The 26103-nt window shown below is 41.1% G+C and overlaps 1 protein-coding gene across 3 annotated transcripts in view; it reads left to right on the top strand.

Moving 5' to 3' along the window:
- Positions 1–26103, top strand: part of HECW1 (HECT, C2 and WW domain containing E3 ubiquitin protein ligase 1) — a 499703-nt gene that overhangs the window by 453116 nt on the left and 20484 nt on the right. For all 3 annotated transcript variants that reach the window (XM_073678211.1, XM_073678212.1, XM_073678213.1), the window contains 5 exons: positions 2239–2359; positions 10403–10516; positions 12915–13067; positions 19047–19145; positions 19284–19413. In XM_073678211.1, coding sequence (XP_073534312.1) covers positions 2239–2359; positions 10403–10516; positions 12915–13067; positions 19047–19145; positions 19284–19413 — 617 coding nt within the window. The remainder of the gene's footprint in view (positions 1–2238; positions 2360–10402; positions 10517–12914; positions 13068–19046; positions 19146–19283; positions 19414–26103) is intronic.

Here is a 26103-nt window from a genome sequence, read left to right as displayed (position 1 = left end):
TAGTTCTTTTGTTTGGTGATGACAAGTTGTCAATCAGACCCTTTCATCACCAAACCTAATTAAAGTAAAGTAAAGAGTTAAATAAACACACAGACACAGAGCAAACACTTTATTTGAAATACAACAATACACATTCTTAAATTAACCAATATACTCACCCCAGTTCTGACTGTAATCCAAGGGTTAATAAAGCAATGTCCGACGTTCCTTTTCAAATAACTTTATTTAGCGCCAAAAAGCATTCATTGAGGTACAAAAACGCTTCAGAAACGCGGCAAGATTGTGGCAAAAAGCGCGTTTTCCCACAGCATTTTTCCTACCAAGGAGATGCAGAAACGCTGCAGAAATTGCTGCTTCAAATCCTGAACATGCGCACGTACCCTAAGTCCACTACATACAGTGATGGGTGAAAGTGTTGACACCCTTGAAATGTATCCAGAAAATGAAGTATTTCTCCAAGAAAATGATTGCAATTACACATGTTTTGTTATATACATGTTTATTTATTTTGGGTGGTACAACACAAAAAAATGGAGAAAAAAAAGGCAAATTGGACATAATTTTACACAAAACACCAAAAATGGGCCGGACAAAATAGTTGGCACCCTTAACTTAATATTTACTAGCACACCCTTTGGAATAAATAACTGCAATCAGTCACTTCCTATAACCATCAACAAGCTTCTTACATCTCTCACCTGGAATTTTGGACCACTCTTCTTTTGCAAAGTGCTCCAGGTCTCTCATATTTGAAGGGTGCCTTCTCCCAGCAGCAATTTTAAGATCTTTCCACATATGTTCAATGGAATAAAGATCGGGACTCATTGCTGGCCACTTCAGAAATTTCCAGCGCTTTGTTTCCATCCATTTCTTGGTACTTCTTGAAGTATGTTTAGTGTCATTGTCCTGCTGGAATACCCATGACCTATGACGCAAACCCAGCTTTCTGACACTGGGCACTACATTGCGATCCAAAATCTTTTGGTAATCTTCAGATTTCATGATGCCTTGCACACATTCAAGGCACCCAGTGCCCGAGGCAGCATAATAACCCCAAAACATCTTTGAACCTCCACCATATTTGACTGTATGTACTGTGTTCTTTTCTTTGTATGCCTCATTCTGTTTTCGGTAAACAGTAGAATGATGTGCTTTAGCAAAAAGCTTTCTCTTAGTCTCATTTGTCAACGAAACGCTTTCCCAAAAGGATTTTGGCATACTCACGTACATTTCGGCAAACTGCAATCTATCTTTTGTATGTCTCTCTGTTAGCTGTGGGGTCCTTCTGAGTCTCTTGCCATAGCATTTCATTTCATTCAAATGTTGAGGGATAGTTTGCGCTGACACTGATGCACCCTAAACCTGCCGGACAGCTTGAATTTCTTTGGAACTTGATTGGGGCTGCTTATTCACCATCCAGACTATCCTGCATTGCAACCTTTCATCAATTTTTCTCTGCCATCCACATCCAGGGCGATTAGCTAGAGTGCTATGGGTTGTAACCTTCTTGATTATGTTGCGCACTGTGGACAAAGGAACATCAAGATCAAGTGGTTGATATTGTTCAACAATTTTGGTTCTCAAGTCCTCAGACTGTTTTCTTCTCATCTTTCTGTTCTCCATGCTCAGTGTGGCACACACAGACACACAATGCAAACATTGAGTCAACTTCTCCTGTTTTTATCTGGTTTCTGGTGTGATTTTCATATTGTCCACACCTGTAACTTGACACATGTGAGTTTGAGCGAGCATTACATGCTTGAAAAAAGTTGCTAACCCACAATTTTGGAAAGGGGTCAACAATTTTGTCCGGCCTATTTTTGGGGTTTTGTGTGACATTATGTCCATTTTGCCTTTTTTTACTCTTATTTGTGTTGTTCCGATACACACAAAGGAAATAAATATGTGTATAACTAAACATGTGTAATTGCAATAATTTTCTGGGAGAAATACTTCATTTTCTGAAACAATTTTAAGGGTACCAACACTTTCAGCCGTAACTGTAACTGCTTAATTAGGCTAATTTACATTTCAAAAGAGTGACTGACTCCCTTTAATGCAGAGAAAGCAGCAAAACAGCAAGCGATGAAGGCAGAAAATTGCAGTTAAGCAATACCTATGAGCAGTGACTTTGGCCATGATAATTATCATAGCCAAAAATTAAATCATATTTTATTGAAAGTGTTTCGATAGATATTGTTGATATCTCAAACATATAATGTCACAATTATTTCGTAGGTCTACAACGTGCAAGTGCAAGGGCTCCATCCCCATACCGAAGAGATTTTGAAGCCAAGTTAAGAAACTTTTACAGAAAATTGGAAGCAAAAGGATATGGGCAAGGCCCAGGGAAAATTAAGTGAGTGTTTTCTTATGTTTTCTAAAATGAGTTTGTTTATGTTAAGTGGCCAAGAAATGCACTATACTGTAAATGCCGTCTACGGCCAAAGATGGAATAAACCCCTCGATGCCTAAGGCAACTGTTTACGAATGTGCCCCAAATAGTCGTCACCTACACTCTTCTATCAACCAATTAATTCTACTGTGAAGCAATAATAGCTTAGAATTGTCACCTCTCACAAAGGAAAAATGTATTCCTGAGTGACAGGAGCTATTCCCACACCAATGAGAATTTCCTAAGTGCTTTTAGGCATCTATACGCCCATGCTGCAGCATTATCAGCCATTCTGAAACTGTGTGGATTGGTTGTAGAAAGAAAGTTAAATGCAGATAATTGTATTTTTTAATCCACATATTTCACCTAACTCAATGGTGCCCATTTACTTTGCCTAGCCCTTGTCCCAGCTCTGAAAACAGCACCTCTGCATGTCCCTGTATAATATCAGAGGTACAGTATGTCTCCATTGCAGTCTGGGCATCTATATTATTGATCTATAAGACCACAGTCCATAATACGGTCTTGTGCATGCACATATTCCTGCATCTTATGAGCCCAGGACGTGTTATTTGTCATTGAAGTGACATTCGCCAGGTTACACCTCATGCCACTGATTGAATAATAATGTGCTGATTAACTGTGAACTGGTCGGCTGTTAAGGGAAGTATTTGTTCCCTTGTGTCGGCCTTTGGCAACCATGAATCCTTTAAATCAGACAATTGAGGTTGAAATAATATTCCTAGAGCTTTCATCAAGCTGGCTTTTACTACAATAATTCTTCCAAAAACTCTGGAAAACTGTACAAATGAGTCCCTAAAGCCCAATAATTTGTATGACTAAGTCGGAGAAATTTGACAGAACTGATCCTCAGGAGACCTGTCAAGTTATAAATATTTCGGCCTTGTTATTGTGAAGATTCAAGGTCTGTATAAAAACTATTCTTGATACAATAGGGTCTTTGTGTGCCTGTTCCTCCATTGGCTATTATTATAGGCTACATTTAGGGGAAATGTATGTCCGCGACATCGCACCTTGCTGTATATCTAGAGACTTGTGTGTTTTTTGGATTGAAATATTTAGTTTTTTTATAATGTGAGATTTTAAGATTTTTATATTGTTTCTTTCAGCAATCAAGTATACTCTGTATTATTACCCCATGAGCAATGCCCCCTCATAAAGACTTTAAAAATTAGCTCTAACTAAAAAGGCCCATATCTCTAGATTCATATGGCGGATTTACAAAATACAAATAAGGTATACTCAGGGGAGCAGCAGAAATAAAGTAATAGCAAAAACTGGACACAGTTTTTTAGCTGGTCACAGGTCATCTACTGAAATCAGAAGATCAGAAGAATGTTGATTGGCCTGTGGAAAAATGTCTGTCACTTAAACGACAAATAATCAGAAGCTCATTTTCCTTTTATCACATCTTCTATGCAGATATTAACTCAATTTATGACCAAGCTCAGTAAATTTACTGCACTTGGTCCTAAGCTTTAACCCCCAACCATTGTAAATTTATGGCACAGGATCTAGCAATCTAGCAGGAGCAGCTCTGATCTCTGGCTGTCAGACACAGGCAGGTAACCTAGGGAGAAGGCAGAAACTTTTTATTACCACTCCTGTCTTCCATTTTGCTAGCTACATAATACATGCGCTACTCTGCGCTATGCAGAGTAGAACCATTTGCACTGCAAATGCGTCTGTAGGACCTGACAATCACATGAGCCTCTATATGTGGAGAGAGAGAGGGAAGTTGATACCAAAAAGTTCTATTTTGGTCTCATCTGACCACATGACCTTCTTCCATGCCTCCTCTGGATCATCCAGATGGTCACTGATGAACTTCAAAAGGGCCTGGACATGTGTTGGCATGAGCAGTGGGACCGTGCGTGCCCTGCAGGATTTTAATCCATGACGAAGAAATGTGTTACTAACGGTAATGTTTGAGACTGTGGTCCCAGCTCTCTTCAGGTCATTTACCAGGTCCTCCCATTCAGTTCTGGGCTGATTTCTCAGAACCAACCTTACCCCACGAGGCGAGATCTTACATGGAGCCCCAGACCGAGGAAGATTGACAGTCATCTTGTGTTTCTTCCATTTGTAATAATTGTGCCAATAGTTGTTGCCTTCTCACCACGCTGCTTGCCTATTGTCCTGTAGCCCATCCCAGCCACGTACAGGTGTATAATTTTGTCCCTGGTGTCTTTAGACAGCTCTTTGGTCTTGGCCATGATGGAGAGGTTGGCGTGTGATTGATTGAGTGTGTAGACAGATGTCTTTTATACAGGTCATGAGTTCAAACAGGTGCAATTAATACAGGTAATGAGTACAGAGTAGAGGGCTTTTTAAAGGAAAACTAACAGGTTTGTGAGAGCCGGAATTCTTGCTGGTTGGTAGTTGATCAAATACTTATTTCATGCAATAAAATGCAATTTAGTTATTTAAAAATCATACAATGTGATTTTCTGTTTTTTTATTTTTAGATTCTATCTCTCACAGTTGAAGTGTACCTACAATAAAAATTACAGGCATCTAAATTCTTTGTAGGTGGGAAAACCTCATGAACAAGCAAAACGCTTGTTCGTCAGGTGAAATGACTTTTAGGCTCACTTAAAAATAATCATTCTCAGCAGCCCACATCTTGTGTAAACAGGACATGTGCTGTATAAAGCTATGACAGCCTATGTGCACAGAACCATACCAATCATTCTGTGTACATGGGAGTACAGTCAGCGTATCTAAACAGGCTAATAAATGACTATTGAACAGTATAAACACACTTTACGACCTGTAATGTTCCTCTAAGCTACGTACAGTATCAGCTAAGTTGGATGTATATACAGTACTCAGCATAAATGAGTACACCCCCTATGAGAAGTAAGATATTAATCAATATCGGACTGAACACAAGAACAATTGCCGAAATTTTGACAAGACTGAGTCTCATAGAACATTTTTTAACCCGAAAAATGACTGTAAGGTTAATAATTTAACTTTCATTACAAAATCTTCAGTTTTACTCTAATTAGTTGATGCAAAAATGAATACATCCCACATAAAAAAACTATTATATCTAGTATTTTGTATGACCTCCGTGAATTTTAAGGACAGCACCAAGTCTTCAAGGCATAGAATGAACATGTTGGCGACATATTGCAATATGTATCTTTTTCCATTCTTCAAGAACAACCTGTTTTACAGCTTTGATGCTGTATGGAGAGTGATGACAACTTGTCTCTTCAGAATTCCATATACAAGTGGTGTTCAAAAGTCCTGCATAGGCGTGAAGAAAACTATATATTTCATACTTCTGCATCTCTACAGTGAAACTGGTGGAACATATATGTTTTTGTAATCCCTCATTGTATGCCATACTCATTTTTGAATGTCCCAAGTGTATAAATTGTTATGGTATGCGCATTTTTGATAATTTTTTTTACAGCATAACCATACCTACACCAGTACAGTGTGTAGAATGGTGAACAGGTTTCTAAGTTCATTAACTTCCAATGCAAGTTCACACAGACTTAAATTTTACTTTTTAAGATTTATTATTTTTTATTTAATTCAGAGTCCTGAAAAGGGCCTTTTGACTGCATCTTTAGCTTCTAATACTTTATTGGCCAGCCTTTGCTCTTGAGCACCAACTTGCACCTCTGTGGCATTGAGTGAACAAGCTTCTGCAGATGCTCACAAGTGATGATGTGGTTCCAGGCCTGTATCAGAGACTCAATCAACTCTCTCTTGGTCCTTGGCTGTTTTTTAGATATCTCTATTGATACCTTGTGCCACAAATTTTCAATTGGATTGAGGTCCGGGGACTGGGCTGGCCAGTCAATAGTAGCCACCTTGTTCTTTTTTTTCCATTCCGTTACTGTCTTAGCTCTGTGACAAGGAGCATTATCATCCTGGAAGATATAATCCCCTGAAAACAGGTGTTGAGCAGAAGGCAGCATTTTCTTATTAAGGATGTCTATGTATTTTTTGCATTAACCATGCCCTCCACAATATGAAGCCTTCCAACACCATTGGCTGCCATACAGCCCCACACCATTACTTTCATCGGATGTTTCACAGAGAAGCTCAAACACTCTGGCTTGTACTCTTCATGTGGAAACCTTCTCACATAAGACTTGCCATCATTTCCTAAAATGCAAAAAGTGCTGTCATCACTAAATAGCACTTTTTCCCACTCCTCCTTCCTCCATTTTGAATATTTCAATGCCCACAGTTTTCGCCTTTGTCTTTGTATGGCTGTCATCAATGACTACTTTCGGGCCTTGCACCCTCTCAATCCTGCTTCCAAACATCTCTTCCTAACAGTTGATGTTGATACCTCAATATTGCACTTTTCTTGCCATTCTCGCAGAAGCTGAGGAGAGGTGAGCTTTCGATTGGCAAGGGATGTTCTTATCAGTACTCTATCCTCCCTTTTAGTTGACTTTCTGGGCCGACCAGATCTGGGCCTGTCCTGGGTAATTCCAAGCTGCTTATGTTTCTGCAAAATTCTTACGACTGTACTCTGATTACAGCCGACCTTCCTTGCGATCTGGGGGCCAGTATAACCCTCTTCATGTAGCACCACAACTCGCACACGATCCTCCGCTGACAAAAATCTGAAGGCTCCCATCATAAAGCTCTACAGTATGATTCACTAGATAGACCAACAGATAAAGCAAACAAACAAAGCAGCAGATGTGATGCAATGTAATGGAATGTGATTGGCTGCCATATCTGCCATATCCAGGTTATGATTGGTCACAAGAACCTCATCTGTGATTGGCTAATTTTGGATCTGAAGCTGTACAATATTTAGTTGTGCTTTCAATTCCCATATTGTTGCAATAATTTCAGGCAAAACTGCTTCAAAAGCTAAAAATATTACAGGGAGAGAATGCAAAATTGTATTCTGAACAAAACCATATATAATATGTCATATTAGCATCAAAGATATTCGACAGAAAACGTTTAAAACTTGAAAAATCAATTTATCCTATGCCCATGCAGGACTTTTGAACACCACTGTAGATGTTCGATTGGGTTCAGTTCAGGAGATACTTGGCCACTGAATCACTTTCACCCTGTTCTTTAAAAATGCTGCACTGGGTGTCCAGTCCACTGGGAGTCTGGTGGTCGGCATAATTCTCCAATCATTGAATGATATATTGTTATGGATAACATGTTTTTAGCTGTCTTTTCAGAAGATTAAAGGTGTGACTAGTTTTTTAGGGAATGGGTTTGTTGGTGTGAAGAAGGGAACACAACCTTACTGACGAGAGGAGTGGTTTAAGTATGCATTGTTGAGTACTGTAATAACTATTCAATCTGCTTTTATTATATTTCCAGATCTTGTGTAGGCTGTTAGCTATTAAATCCTCCGATAATCCTGTTTAATGATGTGTTATGGTCCTTTTCCCATTCATACTACTGGATTACTCTTTTCTATAGCATGGAATAATTATTTTCCGAATCAAGGTAATGAAAGTGCACACGCGTGGTTTAAATATTTAATTCAGCATCAAGTTTTCATGAAGACTTTTGTTTTCAGGCCAAATAAAAACACAGAAAAACAAAGCTCTCAGGTAGTGTGAAGGTGATTCTGCACTATATTCTGTGATTTTATGGGAAGACCATAGTAGTTTACCAGCCAGGCTTTTATTCTGAAGGAAGCATTTGGAGTATGTATTGGACATGTGTATCAATTCAAGGTGTTAAATAGTGAAAGTCTCTTTACTTTAAAACATAGATTCATTTTTGAATATTATTTTGCAGCTGTCACGCACAGTGTAGGAAAGACAAAGTGTGACACGAAGGGATGAGGGGAAGGGAGTCCAGACTTTAGGGAAAGGGGGAAGTGGAGACCTCCTAGGCTGATCTGCAATAACCCTGTCTCCCCCTACCATCCCTAAATTGGTTCCTCACCAATCACCGCACAGGAACCCATCCCTGCATTTCCCTAGTGCTTGGCCCTGGATAGGGAAGGGGGGGGGGTGAGTGCTAGTTGATCCCCATGGACAACTAAAGACAACAAGGGGAGACAGACAAGGGGGAAGTAGCTTAGCTTGAGTCAACTTCAGAGAGATGGCACACACGTCCTCTAGCACCAGAGAGGAAGTAAGAACTGCACTTACTCCAAGCCTTCACAAGGGGTCATGTGAATATCACCGACACCTCTGTGTAGCAACCAGGAAGTAGTTAAACACCCAGGCCTGATTGTCAATTAGAGCAGGAGGGAAGTAGCCGCTGGGTCCTAGAGTGAGACTGCTAAGAAGATGTCTGTAATGCCAAACGAAGGGATCTCCTGCAACCAACTGCAGGGTGACTGTCTGTCTCATCTGACACACGTGTGACAGCAGCTGACATAGTGATATAATATCCATACAGTATATAACTTTTCAAATGCATTTCTTTACTCGTGTAATAATCCCTATCCAAAGTAGAACAAGATAGTATTCACCACATCCAAAATGAATCCTGCTTGCTGATGAGCTCTCATCACCTGGCATGTCCTGCTAGTGTTGGACTGGAGTGCCAAGGGCCACCAGTGACATTGACTCTGGGGCCCACTGTTCATTTACATCTTAATATTATATTACCCTATTTCACAAATGTTCATATGCTTCTATATAATAATATACTAAGTAATTTGTTAAACAAATGATGAGATGCTGATTTTGTCGGTACATTGTGTTTTAAGTGTATTGTTCCAACTACATATGAAGGGTTGGAGGACCTACTCCTGCACAGGGGCCCACCGGGGGATTCACCTGCTCCCCTGTGGGCCAGTCCGAGCATGTGTCCTGCTTGTTCATTGTCAGTCTAAAGTTTTCTCTGGGGATTGGTATTCTATTGTAGCGTCTTATCTTATGGTCCATTTACATAAGACAATAATTGGTAATAACAACCATTTCCAAACATCGGCTCATGTAAACATGTCGCTAATCAGCCAATAGATAAACAGAACGACTGTTCATCAGCTTATTATACATTTTGTACCGGTATAAAAATCATCGTTATAGGCAACACATTCACACCAAGTAAACAGGGCATGTTCTGCTGACAACATGCATGCTATATGGAGACAGAACCATCACATTAACAATCATTTTGTCCCCATACAGTTTGTGCTGCCCCTTGTGGACTTTGTGGCCATTAAAGGAACATCGATCTTCACTTGTTTATGTGCTGAAATCAGCCCATAATAGCCTTTTGGTTATGTCCACACATTGCAGGTGTGTGGTAGTTTTCTTGCCGCAAACACAATAAAACTGTAATTTTTTTTACATTATTTTGGAAACTCACAGCAAAAAAACAAATTGTTTTGCAGCAAAAAAAACAAACATTCAAAAAACACAGCCTCAATGTGTGAATGCAGCCTTAGGGCTCATGCCGACCATCGTGGCTGTCGGTCCGATGCACAGACTGGCCACAGGTCTCCTGTCTGGAGCATGACAATTATAGATTTCTATGTGGCTGTCATGCTTAGGTCAGGAAACCTGTGGCCAGTCCGTGCATTGAAATCTGTGATCGGACCGAGGTCTGCATGAGCCCTTGGACTCAGTTCAAGTTAATTAGACAAAATATTTTCAGTCACTCAGCTTTTTATGTGATTCTGATCATCTAACTGGCTATTTTTTTGCTGTTGCTGCTCGGAACTATGACGGACGTCGCTGGGCGTGTAATAAAGCTGCGTGTAATGCGGGTGCATTTATGCAAGAGTAATTAGCTGCACAACTACATTTTTTTTACATTTGAGAACAGGCTCTAACATTCTTTCCTGGAAATGGATGTTCCCTCTAGCCTGAGAACAGACCTTCCATTTCTTTCCTTTCTCTACCTTTGTGGGCTATTAGTATTATTTTTCTTCTAATATTCATAAGCTTTTGTAAGTTATTTGTATTATTTTTCTTCTTAATATCCATATCCAGATCATTGTTTTGCTCTACAATTTATAGATTGTTGAGGAAAGTGATTGATTGCTATTCTTTGCATTTTTTATAGGCTTATTATACGTCGAGACCATCTTTTGGAAGGCACATTTAACCAAGTTATGGCATACTCACGCAAAGAGCTTCAGAGAAACAAATTATACATCGCATTTGTAGGGGAAGAAGGGTAAGTGCAGAATACATTTAAAGAAACAGATCATAAAATAAGGTGTACCTAACATTATTTTTCTGTCGTTCCTATTAAAATCTTCATATGTAATATACAGTGGGTACGGAAAGTATTCAGACCCCTTTAAATTTTTCACTCTTTTTTCATTGCAGCCATTTGGTAAATTCTAAAAAGTTCATTTTGTTTCTCATTAAAGCACACTCTGCACCCCATCTTGACTGAAAAACACCCAGAAATGTAGACATTTTTGCAAATTTATTAAAAAAGAAAAACTGAAATATATACTTTCCGTACCCACTGTAATACAAAGGTGTTCGCATGAATCTGTGTCTTTATTAACTGCACTGTTAAAATTATGTTTTAATGGATATAGGGAATACAAATGTCATCTACACCAATACTGGTCATTAAAACAAATTATGGTGGTCTCAAATGTGGTCCTTTATTCTGAGGGCTGCACATCACATTTAGGAAGGGCCTGAGTAGGGTTTAATGTACATTATGAGCACGTACAGAAATTTGCCTGACTTCCGTGGCACTATTAGTGGTTTGTGTTCCCCCTTTGCCAGCAATCGCAGCATGCTTAGATGCCATAGTCCTCCCTGAGTTTACCTGGGCCACACAGCTGAGGCGTAATGGTTCTGAGAAAAATATAAAAATAAACATTAAAAGAAATTATAAGACTTTTCTTAAAGAGGTTGTCCACTACTTTTTCGTTGATGACTTATCCTTAGGATAGGTCATCAAAGTCTGATCTGTCAGGGTCCGAAACCCGGCACCCCCGCCGATCAGTTGTTATCGGTGTCAGTGGCGGCGGCCGCCGGTCAGAAATACTCACTTGTGGAGCTGGCCGTCTTCTGATAGTGGCAGGGGCTTGGTACTACACATCCGCCTCCTATTCAAATCAATAGGAGGTAGATGTGTATTACCCTTTCACTGCCACTATCAGAAGACGGCCAGCTCTGCAAATGAGTATTTCTGGCAGCCACCGCTCCGATAACAGCTGATCGGTGGGGTGCCAGGTGCCAGCTGATCGGCAGGGGGGGCTGGCCAATCAGACTTTTCTGACCTATCCTGAGGATAGGTCACCAATGAAAAATTAATAGACAACCTCTTTAAGTGCATGTGTCACATTAGTAATTCAAAACATTTTCCTCTGTATTACAGGAATACAGGTTTTAGTTTTATTTTAGAGCAAGTTCAAACAACAGTATTTTCAGTCCGATTGCTGTACATGAATAATACCTGACAGCACTTGGACTAATGTTATTGAATAGGACTATTCTTAAAAACAATGTATTAAAACTGTCTGCATCCTGTAAAGGACTCTCCATAATAGCCTTTAGACTCTGAGCGCAAGATCTTGCACATTTGACTAAAAGAGTGCTGCCTGCATCATTAAAATAGCAGTTGCCAATCAGCAACTACGGTAAAAATATTAACAATCATTAAATAGTGTTTTACTATAGGCAGCGCCCCTTTAGTCAAAAGCGCAAGTGCACTACTGACCTAGGACACATTATCCCAGCAATCAGCACTGTTTGGACAGTGTGCATTTTAATATTTATATACTTGCTAATAACTGCCTATTGTACGGACGAGCCACAGACATGAGTGAATGAATGGTGCAGATGTCAAGCACGTGCACTGCTTCGCTATTCTAACGAGAATAACAATTTTCTCATTCTGTCGAACTGAATGGGTTCCAGTGGTTGGAAATCTATCGATCAATAAGTCATCACCTATCTTGTGGATGTTGTCACTGGACAACTGCTTCACGTCACAGACCGTTTCACTAAACAATTTTTACAGGTTTACATGTAACATTTGACCAAATCTTCCATGGTTTTGGTATTTATTGTATCTGCAAGCTGACATAATAGGGGCAAGGAGTTCGGGAGTTTCAGTTAAACATGGTACCTGCCTTTCACATTTATGCCCTCTTTGTTATCTGTGCAGCTCTGTAACCGTTTAACCTATATGTGTTTCACATTTACATAAAAATATTTTATAATGTTGGAAAGCCCTTTTTAGCTATACGCTCCTATCTGACTGGAACTTTGAAAGTAGTGTATATACCATATAGAAGGCGACAGTCCACTCCCCAATAAAAATCAAGACAGAGAAGAGTGTGTCAGTCATACACCATTCGACACAACCGTCCCAATGTATTGTGCATGCTCATAAGGGTGATTAATCACCAATCTCACCCATGCCATTCCGAACCCTTCCAATATGGGCATTTTGAAATTTGATGCTTGTGAAACATAATGTAAAAGTCAACTGGTCACACAGTCCACTATAAGTTCCTACATCATAAAGCATTAGTAATGTACCATTGAAAGTGAGTTATGGGTTATTTGAAGACAAGAGAATATTTGTTCTTCTATTCCAGGTTGGACTACAGCGGACCGTCAAGAGAGTTTTTCTTTCTTCTTTCTCAAGAGCTATTCAATCCATATTATGGCTTATTTGAGTATTCAGCAAATGACACGTATACTGTACAGATCAGCCCAATGTCTGCATTTGTGGAAAACCATCTTGAATGGTAAGTCTTCTCTTAAGACCAATTATTCCTCTACTAAGAGCAAAGCTCTAATTTTTTGTTCTTTAGTCTAAAAATAGAATAATGGTCTTTATAGTGGTTATCCCAGAATAAAATATGAATGTACTTTGTTAGCTTTGAATGTGTCGCTTCTTGTTGGCCATCTGCACAATAGCAATGTTACACAAGAGGATCCAGGCGGTGGGACTGAGCTACTGAGCATGGATGGCCACCAACCATGGGCACATTAGGTGGACCATCGAAGAGTAAGTCAAAAGTGCATCAGAGTGTCAAGACACTGCCATATGTAACCGAGATGTCCTCCTGACACAGGTTACATTTTTTTTTAATAGACCAAACAAAACGTAGCTTGCTTTCAGTTTGAATTAACACATAAATATAATTATTGGATCATTGCACCATCCTTTTTAAGTTTTAGAGCATTCATAAGGTAGCCCAAAATAAATGCTAGCACAACGTGTTTTTTAGCTTGGGATTGCACAGAGACTTTTTGGAGCTCTAAGTAATAAGGCTGAGAAAAACTGAACATCTACTCACACGTTTTCTATAAATATAAAGCAACTAGAGTTTGAAGGACACGGTCCATATACCACATAAATAGTCTGTGGCCGCTGGATCTTGGCTCTTCTTTTGATTAGCGTAAAAATTACATCAAACCAGGTCAGCTAACCAAAACAAGAGCCGCAGTTTTTTTTTAGGTAAGAGGCAGTTCCCAGGCCTCCTGCCCAGCGGCCACAAATGGCTGACGTGGCCAATTGACCAGGTACTGCGAATCAATTTGCATCAATTTTAACAGCTACCACATAGAGCTCTGAATGCAGAAATATTTCATTAGAGGAGCTGTATAATTGCTTATATCTACTTTTAGATCAATAATTGTGAGATTCCAGAGTTTCCTGCAGTTCTTTTATGGTTTATCAGAATTTTTGGACTGTCGAATAAAGTTATTTCATTGTAATAATTTTTTTTCTCAGAAAACAATTGCTGAAATCATTATTTTTAATACAATAGCACAAAAGGCCTTTATTTAATTACCTTCTAAATTCATAAGTAGGACAGGAGTGTGGTATCAATACCAATAATGTCACTTAAATTACTGAAACATGTAAATTATAATATTGTGACATTTTGTAAGCAGGTCCTATTGAAGGGAGGAGTAAGATGCACCAAATTCACAAAGAAACATGTGTCTCTTAATCATTTAGACACATTTCACAACTGTCATGCACCTCTGTCAGAAATGTTACTCTAGCCAGGGTCTGACGTACATTTCTGGCATAGCTTATGACACTTTTGTGGCATAAATTATGACAAATTTGAGTTTTGCCACATCCTGTCCTACCCCAGCTCCACATAGTCCATACGCCTTTGCAGAAATGTTACTCTAGTCGAGAGTCTGGAGTAACATTTCTGGCCTAAGAAGTTACGATACTTTCAGTTGATTTGTTGGGTGGGCATTGCCACACCCTGCCCTGCCCCAACTCTGTCCGTTTTGGTAAAAAAAAAAAAGTCCCAAAATGTTTGCTCAAATTTGCGTTGCACAAAAATGTTGGACTTTTGAAGTCGTTTTACACCAGTTTTCTTGCGCAAACGCTTTCATGAATCAGGGCCTAGGATTCTGCATTAAGACTAAGTGAGTTTTTGGTGAGTTTTTCATGATGTGTATTTTTTATATGCAACATACACAGCGGATGACCGTTCCAGTAAACTGGATGGGATTTATAGAATCATGTCTTCTCTGCCTTTTTTCTACACTATCTAAACGGACCTGCGGTGTGTTTTTTAAATCCACAACATGCCAATTTCTCTTGTGGGTCCTCTGAGTTATGTGTGGATTTTCCCCACAGAATTCCATTAGATGAGGAAAATTCACAGGTAAAAAACCCACAAGCATTTCCACCGTGGAAACATACTGTAAACCAAACAAGACTGTATTGATGAAGTTTTCTGAAAACCAAAAGACCAAATGGTAGCAAGTATTTAAAACATGAAAAAATAAGAATAGACAAATACTGCAGCATCAAGAACACGATACAAATGCATGTAAAAAAATGTAAGTAACCTTATGTAGCTAATAAGTGCAGAAATGCTGCAGAAAATCAGAAACTCACCAAACACTCATTGTGAGAACATAGCTTAAATGTAGCCTACGGCCACATTCACACGTTCAGTATTTGGTCAGTATTTTACATCGGTATTTGTAAGCCAAAACCAGGAGTGGAGTAATCAGAGGAAAGATATAATAGAAACACGTCACCACTTCTGTATTTATCACCCACTCCTGATTTTGGATTAAGTGTGAACGTGGCCTAAAAGTGCAACTGCTTTTCTTTTGAGATTCCCCATAGAAGCCAACAGGGAAAAAACACACCAAAAAATGTACAATTCCACAGTATCTTTAAATGCACAGTGGACCTGAGTTTTGATTAAATCTGATCCACTTTGAATTTTCTGCATAGAAAACACAACGTAAAAAACGCTACGTGGGAAAATGTTGTAAAACTGCACATATTAGAGCACTCTCAGGGGATTGCATGTACAGTGGTCTGTGTCTCTACAAGCAGAAGCCTTCCAGAAATTAGACACAGAAGCAAAGATTATTGCCAAATGCCAGAGTAATAAGAGAGAGAGAGAATGTTTTAAGGCTTTTTTATTACTTTCTACACAGTCAAAATTTTACATACATTTCATTAGTATTTGATACTATTGTCCTTAAACTGAATGACTTGGGTCAAACGTTTGGGATATCCTTCCACAATCTTCTCACAATAGTTGGTTGGAATTTGGGCCCATTCCTCCTGACAAAACTGGTGTAACTGAACCAGGTTTGTAGGTCTCCTTGCTCGCACCTGCCTTTTCAGCTTTGCCCATAAATTTTTAAAAAGGATTGAGATCAGGGCTTTGTGATGGCCACTCCAAAACATTGACTTTGTTATCCTTAAGCCACTTTGTTACCATTTTGGCAGTATGCTTTGGGTCATTGTCCATTTGGAAGACTCATTTCCGCCCAAGCTTTAACTTCCTGGCTGATGTCTTGAGATGTGGTGTCAGTATTGCCACATAATCTTCTTTTCTCATGATGCCATCTATTTTGCGAAGTGCACCATTCCCTCCTGCAGCAAAACAACCCCACAACATGATGCTGGCACCCCTGTGTTTCACAGTTGGGATGGTGTTCTTAGGTTTCGAAGCTTATCCCTTTTTCCTCCAAACGTAATGATGGTCATTATGCCCAAAAAGTTCAATTTTAGTTTCATCAGACCATAGGACATGTCTCCAAAAATTAAGGTCTTTGTTCCTGTTTGCATTTGCAAACATTAATCAGGCTTTTTATGTTTCTTTTGGAGTAATGTCTCCTTCCTGGCAGAGTGGCCTTTCAGCCCTTGTTGATACTGTACTCGTTTCACTGTGGTTATTGACACAATCTTACCAGCTTCCGCCGTCATCTTCACAAGGTCTTTTGCTTTTGTCCTTGGGTTGATATGCACATGTCGGACCAAAGCACGTTCATCTCTGGGACACAGAACCGTCTCCTTCCTGAGAGGTATGATGGCTGGACATTCCCATCTTGTTTGTTCTTGCGTATAATTGTTTGTACAGATGAACGAGGCAACTTCAGGTATCTTGACATTGTACCCCAGGATGAGCTAGACTTGTGCAAGTCCACAATTCTCTTCCTGATATCTTGGCTGATTTTTTTAGACTTTCCCATGATGCTACACAAAGAAGCAGTGTGTTTCAGGTGTGCATTAAAATACGTCCACAGGTGTGTCTCTAATTAACTCAGATGTTGCCAAAAAAAACTATCAGAAGCTTCCAAACACATGACATCATCATATGGGCAGTCCAGAATTGTTTAAAGGCATAATAATCTTAGTGTATGTAAACTTTTGACTTTGCGGTAATTAATAAAAATGCCTTAAAACCTTCTCTCTCTCTCATTATTCTGGCATTTGGCAAATATTAAAAATTATGGTAATCCTAACTCACCTACAACGGGAAAGGTTTATTCTGATTTCATGTCAGATATTGAGAAAAACATGCAGTGTATGTAAACTTATACTGTATGTAAACTTCTGGTTTCAACTGTATATAGTCACACAGTGTAAGCATTTGTATATTATTTCATGTTAGAAGACATTCCTACTCATTTTCTCTGGCACGACACGTGACTTTAATTTGCAACCATGCACACTAAGAAACAGCTGTGGGACAAACACAATCCAGCCAGTGTTCCCGGGGACGGCCGCTCACCAAAGATCTTCTGTTTGCACTACCTCTATGTTCTCCTGACATTCTTACGGGCAATAATTAAAGCAGTGTGTCCATTTATGATCATTTGTCAAAGCAAACTTATGAGATTTAATAGCCCTGAAGCTCATATGTCATCATTACCTGGTATGGGAGGGTCTACAGTACACACTTTTATGGCGGGGGTCAGAAGAATTGCTTGATAGTTAGCACACTGACCCTAAAGTCATAAATCTTACTTTTTAACATATGGAAATTCAGATTGGCTCATTAATTCACAAAAGCAAATAATTAGCCCTTTATGTTCCTCTCAAAACTTTCCAGAAATATTAGCCGCCATTCATGTTATTTAACTAGCCAATTTTATGGCATTTCTCAGGTAGTTCTCTTTATTCAATGCACTGCTGTTGAAGCAGATATTGACAAGTTATGTTGGCAGCACATCACTTATAATGGATCTGTTACATTAATCTGGTAACTTTGTCAAATTAACCCCTTCACCCCCCAGCCTGTTTCGCTTTCCTGACCTGGTCAGTTTTTTTCAATTCTGACCACTGTCACTTTATGAGGTAATTACTCTGGAACGCTTCAACGGATCCCCCTGATTCTGAGATTATTTTTTTGTGACATATTGTGCTTCATGGTAGTGGTAAAATTTGATCAATATGATTTGTATTTATTTATAAAAATATCGAAAATTCAAAACAGCTTTTCCAATTTTCAAACTTTTAATTTTTATACCCTTAAACCACATAGTTATACCACACAAAACAGTTAGGAAATAACATTTACCCCATGTCTACTTCACATCAGCATCTTTTTTTAAACAGAATTTTTTTTTGTTAGGAAGTTTGAAAAGTTAAAAGTTTATCAGCAATTTCTCATTTTTCAAACAAAGTTTACAAGGCCAATTTTTTTTACGGACCACATCCCATTTGAAGTGACTTTGAGGGGCCTATGTGACAGAAAATACCCAAAAGTGACACCATTCTAAAAACTACACCCCTCAGCCCTTTAGGGGCTTCACCAGAATTAAAGCAATGTGGAAGGGAAAAATTAAAATTTAACTTTTTGCCACGAAAATGATGCTTTAGCAAATGTCATATAGGTACATCAAAGGTCATGAGGGTTAAGGCCTATTTATATGACCTACTAAGGCCACGTTCACACGTTCAGTATTTGGTCAGTATTTTATATCAGTATCTGTAAGCCAAAATCAGGAGTTGAACAGTTAGAGGAAAAGTATAATAGAAACACGTCATCACTTCTGTATTTATCACCCACTCCTGGTTTTGGCTTACAATACTGAGGTAAAATACTGATGTAAAATACTGAACGTGTGAACATGGCCTACAAGAAGTTGTTATATATGGATTTTATTTATTATGGTGCGTAACACTGTTTAGTGGCCGCGGCCAGGCACAGCAGGTCTCTACCGGTACAGCAGTAGCGCCCTCTGCCGGCATTGCAAACAGCTGATCAGTGGGGGTGCTAGGAGTCGTACCACCACCAAATTGATGTTCCTATCCTGACCCCTTTAAATATCCCCACATTCTAATTAAATACTCAGCTCTGTATGTCAAACTTCCTTGACCCTTTCCTTGTTCTGACTCATTTTCTTGTTCCTTCTTTATTATCCTCTTCTACTGTTTTCTCTAAACTAATACGGAAGATTAATATCTATTTACTAAGGGATTTGCCTTTGTCCAGGTTCCGGTTCAGTGGTCGTATCCTTGGCCTTGCCCTTATCCACCAGTATCTTCTGGATGCCTTTTTCACACGGCCATTCTACAAGGCTCTATTAAGACTGTGAGTACAGCCGGGCGCTTCATGGCATATACAAATGTTGCCTAATTCTGTGTATATGATTTACGATTTGATGCTTGTGTTATGTTCATTTTCTAAAATATCACAGCCTGTTGCTTACTCTAACATGTGTTTTCCTAGCCCCTGTGATCTCAGTGATCTCGAATACTTGGATGAAGAATTCCACCAAAGTTTGCAATGGATGAAGGACAACGACATCACAGACATTTTGGATCTAACCTTCACAGTAAATGAGGAAGTGTTTGGTCAGGTTAGCTGGAGATAAGGTTACAACTAAAGCTATATCTGGACTTAAAAAACTGCTTATATTTTTACTGCATATTAGCCGTTTAAAATTCTTGACATTGTCAGCCCTAACAGTGGACATTTTGTCCAGACACTGTATCTTAAAGTGTTCACATTACGGTCGTGTAGGTACCTTGTACTTACCACTAGAATCAATGGGTGACTGACAACTATTGTATAATGTAGCATGTACTGTAATAAAGCACTATTATTTTTCTCACAAATTCATATTAAAAGGAATATGTCATACATTTTTTGCCAAGTAATCTAAGAGCAGTATTATGTAGACACAGAGACCCTGATTCCAGTGATGTATCATGTACTGGGCTACTTGCTGTCGTTTTTATAAAATCACAGTTTTATCAGCAGGAGATTATCACTAGAGGACTGGTAAACCTGCTGTCATGTAATTCTCCATATTCATGAGCTGTGATTAACCCAGCTCCCACCTCTGATTGGCAGCTTTCTGCCTATGCACAGTGTATACAGAAAAATGTCAGCCAGTGGTGTTGAGGGGCTATACAGAGCTCAGCATTCAGAGAACTGGTAGATCTGCAGCAGATAAAACAGTGATTTTATCAAACTGTAGCAAGCAGCCCAGCAAATAATACATCGGAAGAATCAGGGTCTCTGCCCCTACATTATGCCGCTGACAGATAGAGGAGCAAAAACCTGGTGACAGATTCCGTTTAAATCCATCAGAGGAAAACTAGTTGTGCATCGGAGACAGTACGGTATGTGGTCAGTGAATTGTATAACCATGGTATTGCAGATCTGTATTGCAGTGCATGAAGTCATAATGTGCTTGTGTGTATAAGGCCTTAGAGAGGACCTGCCGCCTCTTCTGACATGTATGTTTTAGTAAGTACATTCCACATTAAATAACATTTCAGGAACAACTGTTCTTAGAGCTCGAACTCTGCATTGTGCTGTTTCCCTGATATTACTTTAGGATATTAATGCACCCTTCATCAGTACAGTCTCTGTACACTCACTGGAAACGACAGACACATTATTGCTGGAAAATGTCTCTACAGATAGGATCAGGGCCGGCTCCAGGTTTTTGTCGGCCCTGGGCGAAAGAGTCTGAGTGGGCCCCTTTAACACATACCACCATTCATGATGCACAAATACCGCAGAGAAATATATATATAGTACAAGGCCAAAGATTTCACTTCTTACATTACATGAGTGATATCTATTGTCAATTCTACAATAGCTCAGAAACCGGCGAATCGCTCCACACAGTATACTGGCCCCCATAAAATGCTCCATACAGGTTACTGGCCCCCATATAACGCTCCATACAGGATACTGGCCCCAATATAACGCTCCATGCAGGCTGTGCCCCCACATAATGCTCCATGCAGGCTGTTCCCCCCACATAATGCCTCATGCAGGCTGTTCCCCCCACATAATGACCCACACAGGCTGTTCAACCCACATAATGCCCCATGCAGACTGTTCCCCCCTTATAATGCCCCATGCATGATGTCACACACCCCCTCCCTTATAATGCCCCATGCAGGATGTCACACCCCCCCTCCCTTATAATGCCCCATGCAGGATGTCACACCCCCCTCCATTATAATACCCCATGCAGGATGTCACCCCCCCCTTATAATGCCTTATGCAGGATGTCACACACCTCCCCTCCCTTATAATACCCCATGCAGGATATCACACCCACCCCTCCCTTATAAAGCCCCATGCAGGATGTCACACCCCTCCCCCTCCCTTATAATGCCCCATGCAGGATGTCACACACCTCCCCTCCCTTATAATACCCCATGCAGGATATCACACCCACCCCTCCCTTATAATGCCCCATGCAGGATGTCACACACCCCCCTTATAATGCCCCATGCAGGATGTCACCCCCCCTCCCTTATAATGCCCCATGCAGGATGTCACACACACCCCCTCCCTTATAATGCCCCATGCAGGATGTCACACCCCCCCTCGCTTATAATGCCCCATGCAGGATGTCACATGCCCCCTCCCTTATAATACCCCATGCAGGATATCACACCCACCCCTCCCTTATAATGCCCCATGCAGGATGTCACACCCCTCCCCCTCCCATATAATGCCCCATGCAGGATGTCACACACCTCCCCTCCCTTATAATACCCCATGCAGGATATCACACCCACCCCTCCCTTATAATGCCCCATGCAGGATGTCACACACCCCCACCCCACCATATAATGCCCCATGCAGGAGGACACACACCCCCACCCGACCCCACCATATAATGCCCCATGCAGGATGTCACATACCCCCACCCCACCATATAATGCCCCATGCCTCCATACAATAAAAAAAAAAAATCAAATACCTAATTTCTCACCTGCTGCCGCTGCTCCGGACTCCTCACGCGCGCCGGCGTCTTCCCGCTCTGCGCTGTGACGGCTCAGGAGAGAGCGCGGTGGAAAGACGTCACCGCGCCCTCTGACCTGAGACGTCACTGTGCAGCAGCCGCGGAAGAGACAGGACCCGCTGCGGAGGCACGGGGGGGGTAAGTATTGTGCCGGGTGCCGGGGCCCTGAGCAAGCGGGGGGGAGGGAGCTGACACCGCTCTCCTCCGCTCATGGGTCCCATAGCCCAATCATCATATTATATAGCGCTGTCTACTTACAATTCCTCTTTTTTCCTTTCTACCCAGCTAATTCTTCTATTCTCTATGTAGAAACAGGAAGTGTCTTTTCCCTGCATTTATAATTCCCCTCTTCAACTCCTGACCCAGCTGCTCTGCTCCTTCCCCTGCCAGGGACCCCCTATTTCTACATAGAGCTTAGAAGGATTCACCTAGTCTGTTTTTCATCATGTGATGTCATGGATCTAATGGAAAACAGAAGAATTAACTAGGCAGAAAAACAAAATGAGCAATTGTAAGTACACGGTGCTATATAATATGATGACTGCAATATGTTAAGTGAATAAAAATTTTGATGGCAGTGCTTCTTTAAGGGACATGCAAAGTAAATTTTATATACTGTATGTAAAGTGCTGTGTTGTGCACTGTACTTATACACTGTGTGCAGAATTATTAGGCAAATGAGTATTTTGATCACATGATACTTTTTATACATGTTGACCTACTCCAAGCTGCATAGGCTTGAGAACCAACTACCAATTAAGTAAATCTGGTGATGTGCATCTCTGTAATGAGGAGGGGTGTTGACTAATGACTAGTGTTGAGCGATACCTTCCAATATCAGGAAATATCGTATCGGATTGGATCGGACCGATACCGGAAACCAATGCAAGTCAATGGGACACAAATATCGGAATGAAAATAAACCCTTTCTTTCCTTGTAGGTTAATTCTACATGAAGTAAAACAACTAAGAATAATGTAGAATGTATTACGCGAAAAGCCGGCAATTCATCAGCGGCATACACCGGTACCCGACAATTTACAACAGAAAGAATAGAGCTTCACACATAGATTAGATAGATAGAAACATGTCAGTCACATATATAATAAGTACAGTGACAGTGTTGATTACTGTACTTGTCATTTAGTGTAAAGGATTTACAAAAAAAAATATTAGTGTTTTCATGCACCGTCTCTTTAAAAAAGCCGGCCGGCAATTCAGCAGCGGTACCCGACAATTTACAACAGAAAGAATAGAGCATCACACATAGATTAGAAAGATAGAAACATGTCAGTCAGATGTATATAAAGTACAGTGACAGTGTTGATTACTGTACTTGTCATTTAGTGTAAAGGATTTATAAAAAAAATAATAGTGTTTTCATGCACCGTCTCTTTAAAAAAGCCGGCCGGCAATTCAGCAGCGGTACCCGACAATTTAGAATAGAAGGAATAGAGACTCACACAAAGATTAGATAGATAGAAACATGTCAGTCACATATATATGAAGTACAGTGACAGTTCACGCTGTCAGTGACGTGCATGAGGTGAGTTCATGTCCAATGAACTCAGCTGACCTCATGCACGTCACTGACAGCGTGGGAGAATTCTCACGCTGAAGCGCTGAGTACAGGAGAATTTTCCCATGCTGTCAGTGACGTGCATGAGGTGAGCCGAGTTCATTGGACATGACCTCGGCTCATCTTTATGCCGTCACAGCGAGACACTGAGGAGCGCAAGCATGCCTGCGCTTCTCAATGTCTGCGGGATGACAGGCTGGATGGCAGCGTTCTGCTGCGGTCCAGCCTGTCATCTCGATGTAGCAGAGCTGAAGCTGTCGTGGGAACCATGGAAAGGTAAGGATGAGGTTGCTTTATTATTTTACTTTTATTGCAGAAGACATTGGCTTCAGCTGGAATGGGCGTGACGGTAAGTATGGTTTAATTTAGAACAATAAAGAATTGTGTGTTTATTTCAATTAAAGGACTTTTTTCTGGGTGTTGTGTTTTTTTTAAATACTTTACTAGAAATTCATGGTGGTCATGTCTAATATTGGCGTGACCCCATGAATTTCGGGCTTAGGGCCAGCTGATAATGCCAAGCTGGCCTTAACCCCTTTATTACCCAGTGAGCCACCGCACTAGGGCCCTGGATGAGTTGGGTACAGCGCCAGAAGATGGCGCTTCTATGAACGCGCCATTTTCCGGGGTGGCTGCGGGCTGCAATTTGCAGCGCGGGTGGCCCAGAAAGCTTGGGCCTCCCAGCGCTGCGAATTCCAGCCCCCAGCTGCCTAGTTGTACCTGGCTGGACACAAAAACAGGGCGAAGCCCCACGTCAATTTTTTTTAATTATTTCATGAAATAATTAAAAAAAAAGGGCTTCCCTATATTGTTGTGTCCTGCCAGGTACAAATAGGCAGCTGGTGGTTGGGGGCAGCCCGTTCCTGCCTGCTGTACCTGGCTGGACACAAATATAGTGCGAAGCCCCACGTCAATTTTTTTTAAATTATTTCATGAAATAATTTAAAAAAAAAGGGCTTCCCTATATTGTTGTGTCCGGCCAGGTACAAATAGGCAGCTGGGAGTTGGGGGCAGCCCGTTCCTGCCTGCTGTACCTGGCTGGCATACAAAAATATGGCAAAGCCCACGTCAAAATTTTTGGGAAAAATTAATTAAAAAATAAATAATAATTTAGGGACTGCATCTTTATTAACCCCTCAAGTGTCATTTAGTGTTAAAATAAAGGATTTATTAAAAATAAAATTGGCGTAGGGTTCCCCGTAATTGTAGGCTCTAGCGGAGGTTAAGCTGACAGCTGGGGCAGATGTTTGAAGCCTGGGAAGGGGGTAATACCCACGGAGCTTCCCAGGCTACTAATATCAGCCCCCAGCGGAATACCTAGCCTTTACTAGCTATTAAAATGGGGGACCCCCCAAAAAATGACGTGGGGTCCCCCCTAATTTAATAGCTAGCAAAGGCTAGGCAGACAGCTGGGGGCTGATATTAATAGCCCAGGAAGGGTGCCATGAATATTGGCCCCCTCCCAGGTTAGAAACACCAGCCGTCAACCGCCCCAGAAATGGCGCATCCATAGGATGCGCCAATTCTGGCACTTAGCCTCGCTCTTCCACGCTGCCCTGGTGCGGTGGCAGGGGGTAATAGTGGTGGGGTTCATGTCAGCGCCAGCTGCCATGAAGCCCAGGTTAGTAATGATGGGCGTCTATAAGACACCCCCATTACTAACCTACAAAGTGTTAAAAATAAAAAACACACACTACACCCAGAAAAAAATAATTTATTTGAAATAAAACACACCATTTTATTTAATTCTTAGTTTACGAAAAAAAAAATAGTTACCTGTCCACGTTCCTGCGCTGATCTCCCATGCACAGCTGTCACATCTGGAGATGGTGACAGCTGTGCATGGCTGCTGTAAGCTCACGCTGCCGGGAACACGTCCGCTCCAGGCAGCGTGAGCCCCTGACTGAGGTCACCGGAGTGCATTCAGGCAGCGCAGCTCCGGAGACCTCCTTTACGGCACTGCTGTACCGTGGGAATTTCTCACGGTACAGCGGGGCCGTAAAGCAGCTAACCGGAGCAGCGCTGCCTGAACTCCGGCGAACCCGCTTATGCAATGACGGGGCTGCTTTACGGCCCCATCATTCTAGTGGCGGCAGCGGTTCAGAGCGGTCACATTCTATGTTGCTGCTCTAAACTGGAGATCATCGTGGGACACTCGTGGACTACTACGGAGGGGTAAGGATAAGGTTGTGGTTTATTATTTTATATTTTATTACAGGAGATCGATGGCTTCGGGGAATTAGGTGTCTAGGTAAGTATAGGTGTAGTTTTTTATTTTTTACTTTATTTTAGGTGGCGATCGGCGGGGACAGGTAATGTATAAACTAATTTATTGTAGGTAACCACTGGCCACCAATGACATGTATTTAAAATTTATTGGGGACCATGGGGCAGTTTAAATAGCAGGATCAGGCTGATGGGAACTACTGCTCCCATCGAGCTGATCCTGCTGGCACGAGTGGACGGGGGACAGACATAGGCCGATGGGAGTAGTAGTGTCACATCGGCCTATGTTTGCCTGCACGCAGACACCGGCAGACATCGCACAGACACCGCACACACCCGCAGACATCGCACAGACACCGCGCACACCCGCACACACCCGCAGACATCGCACAGACACCGCACACATCGCACAGACACCCACACACACTAATCATGACGGGTCTGGGAGGTGAGGCTGACCTGTGCGA

The sequence above is a fragment of the Phyllobates terribilis genome, unplaced genomic scaffold, assembly GCF_046119375.1.
Source record: "Phyllobates terribilis strain yellow unplaced genomic scaffold, ASM4611937v1 Scaffold_4__5_contigs__length_816908805, whole genome shotgun sequence".
In the NCBI taxonomy this organism is placed as follows: domain Eukaryota; kingdom Metazoa; phylum Chordata; class Amphibia; order Anura; family Dendrobatidae; genus Phyllobates; species Phyllobates terribilis.
The sequence above is the reverse complement of the archived record's forward strand: the minus strand, read 5'-3'. Positions and strand labels throughout refer to the sequence as shown.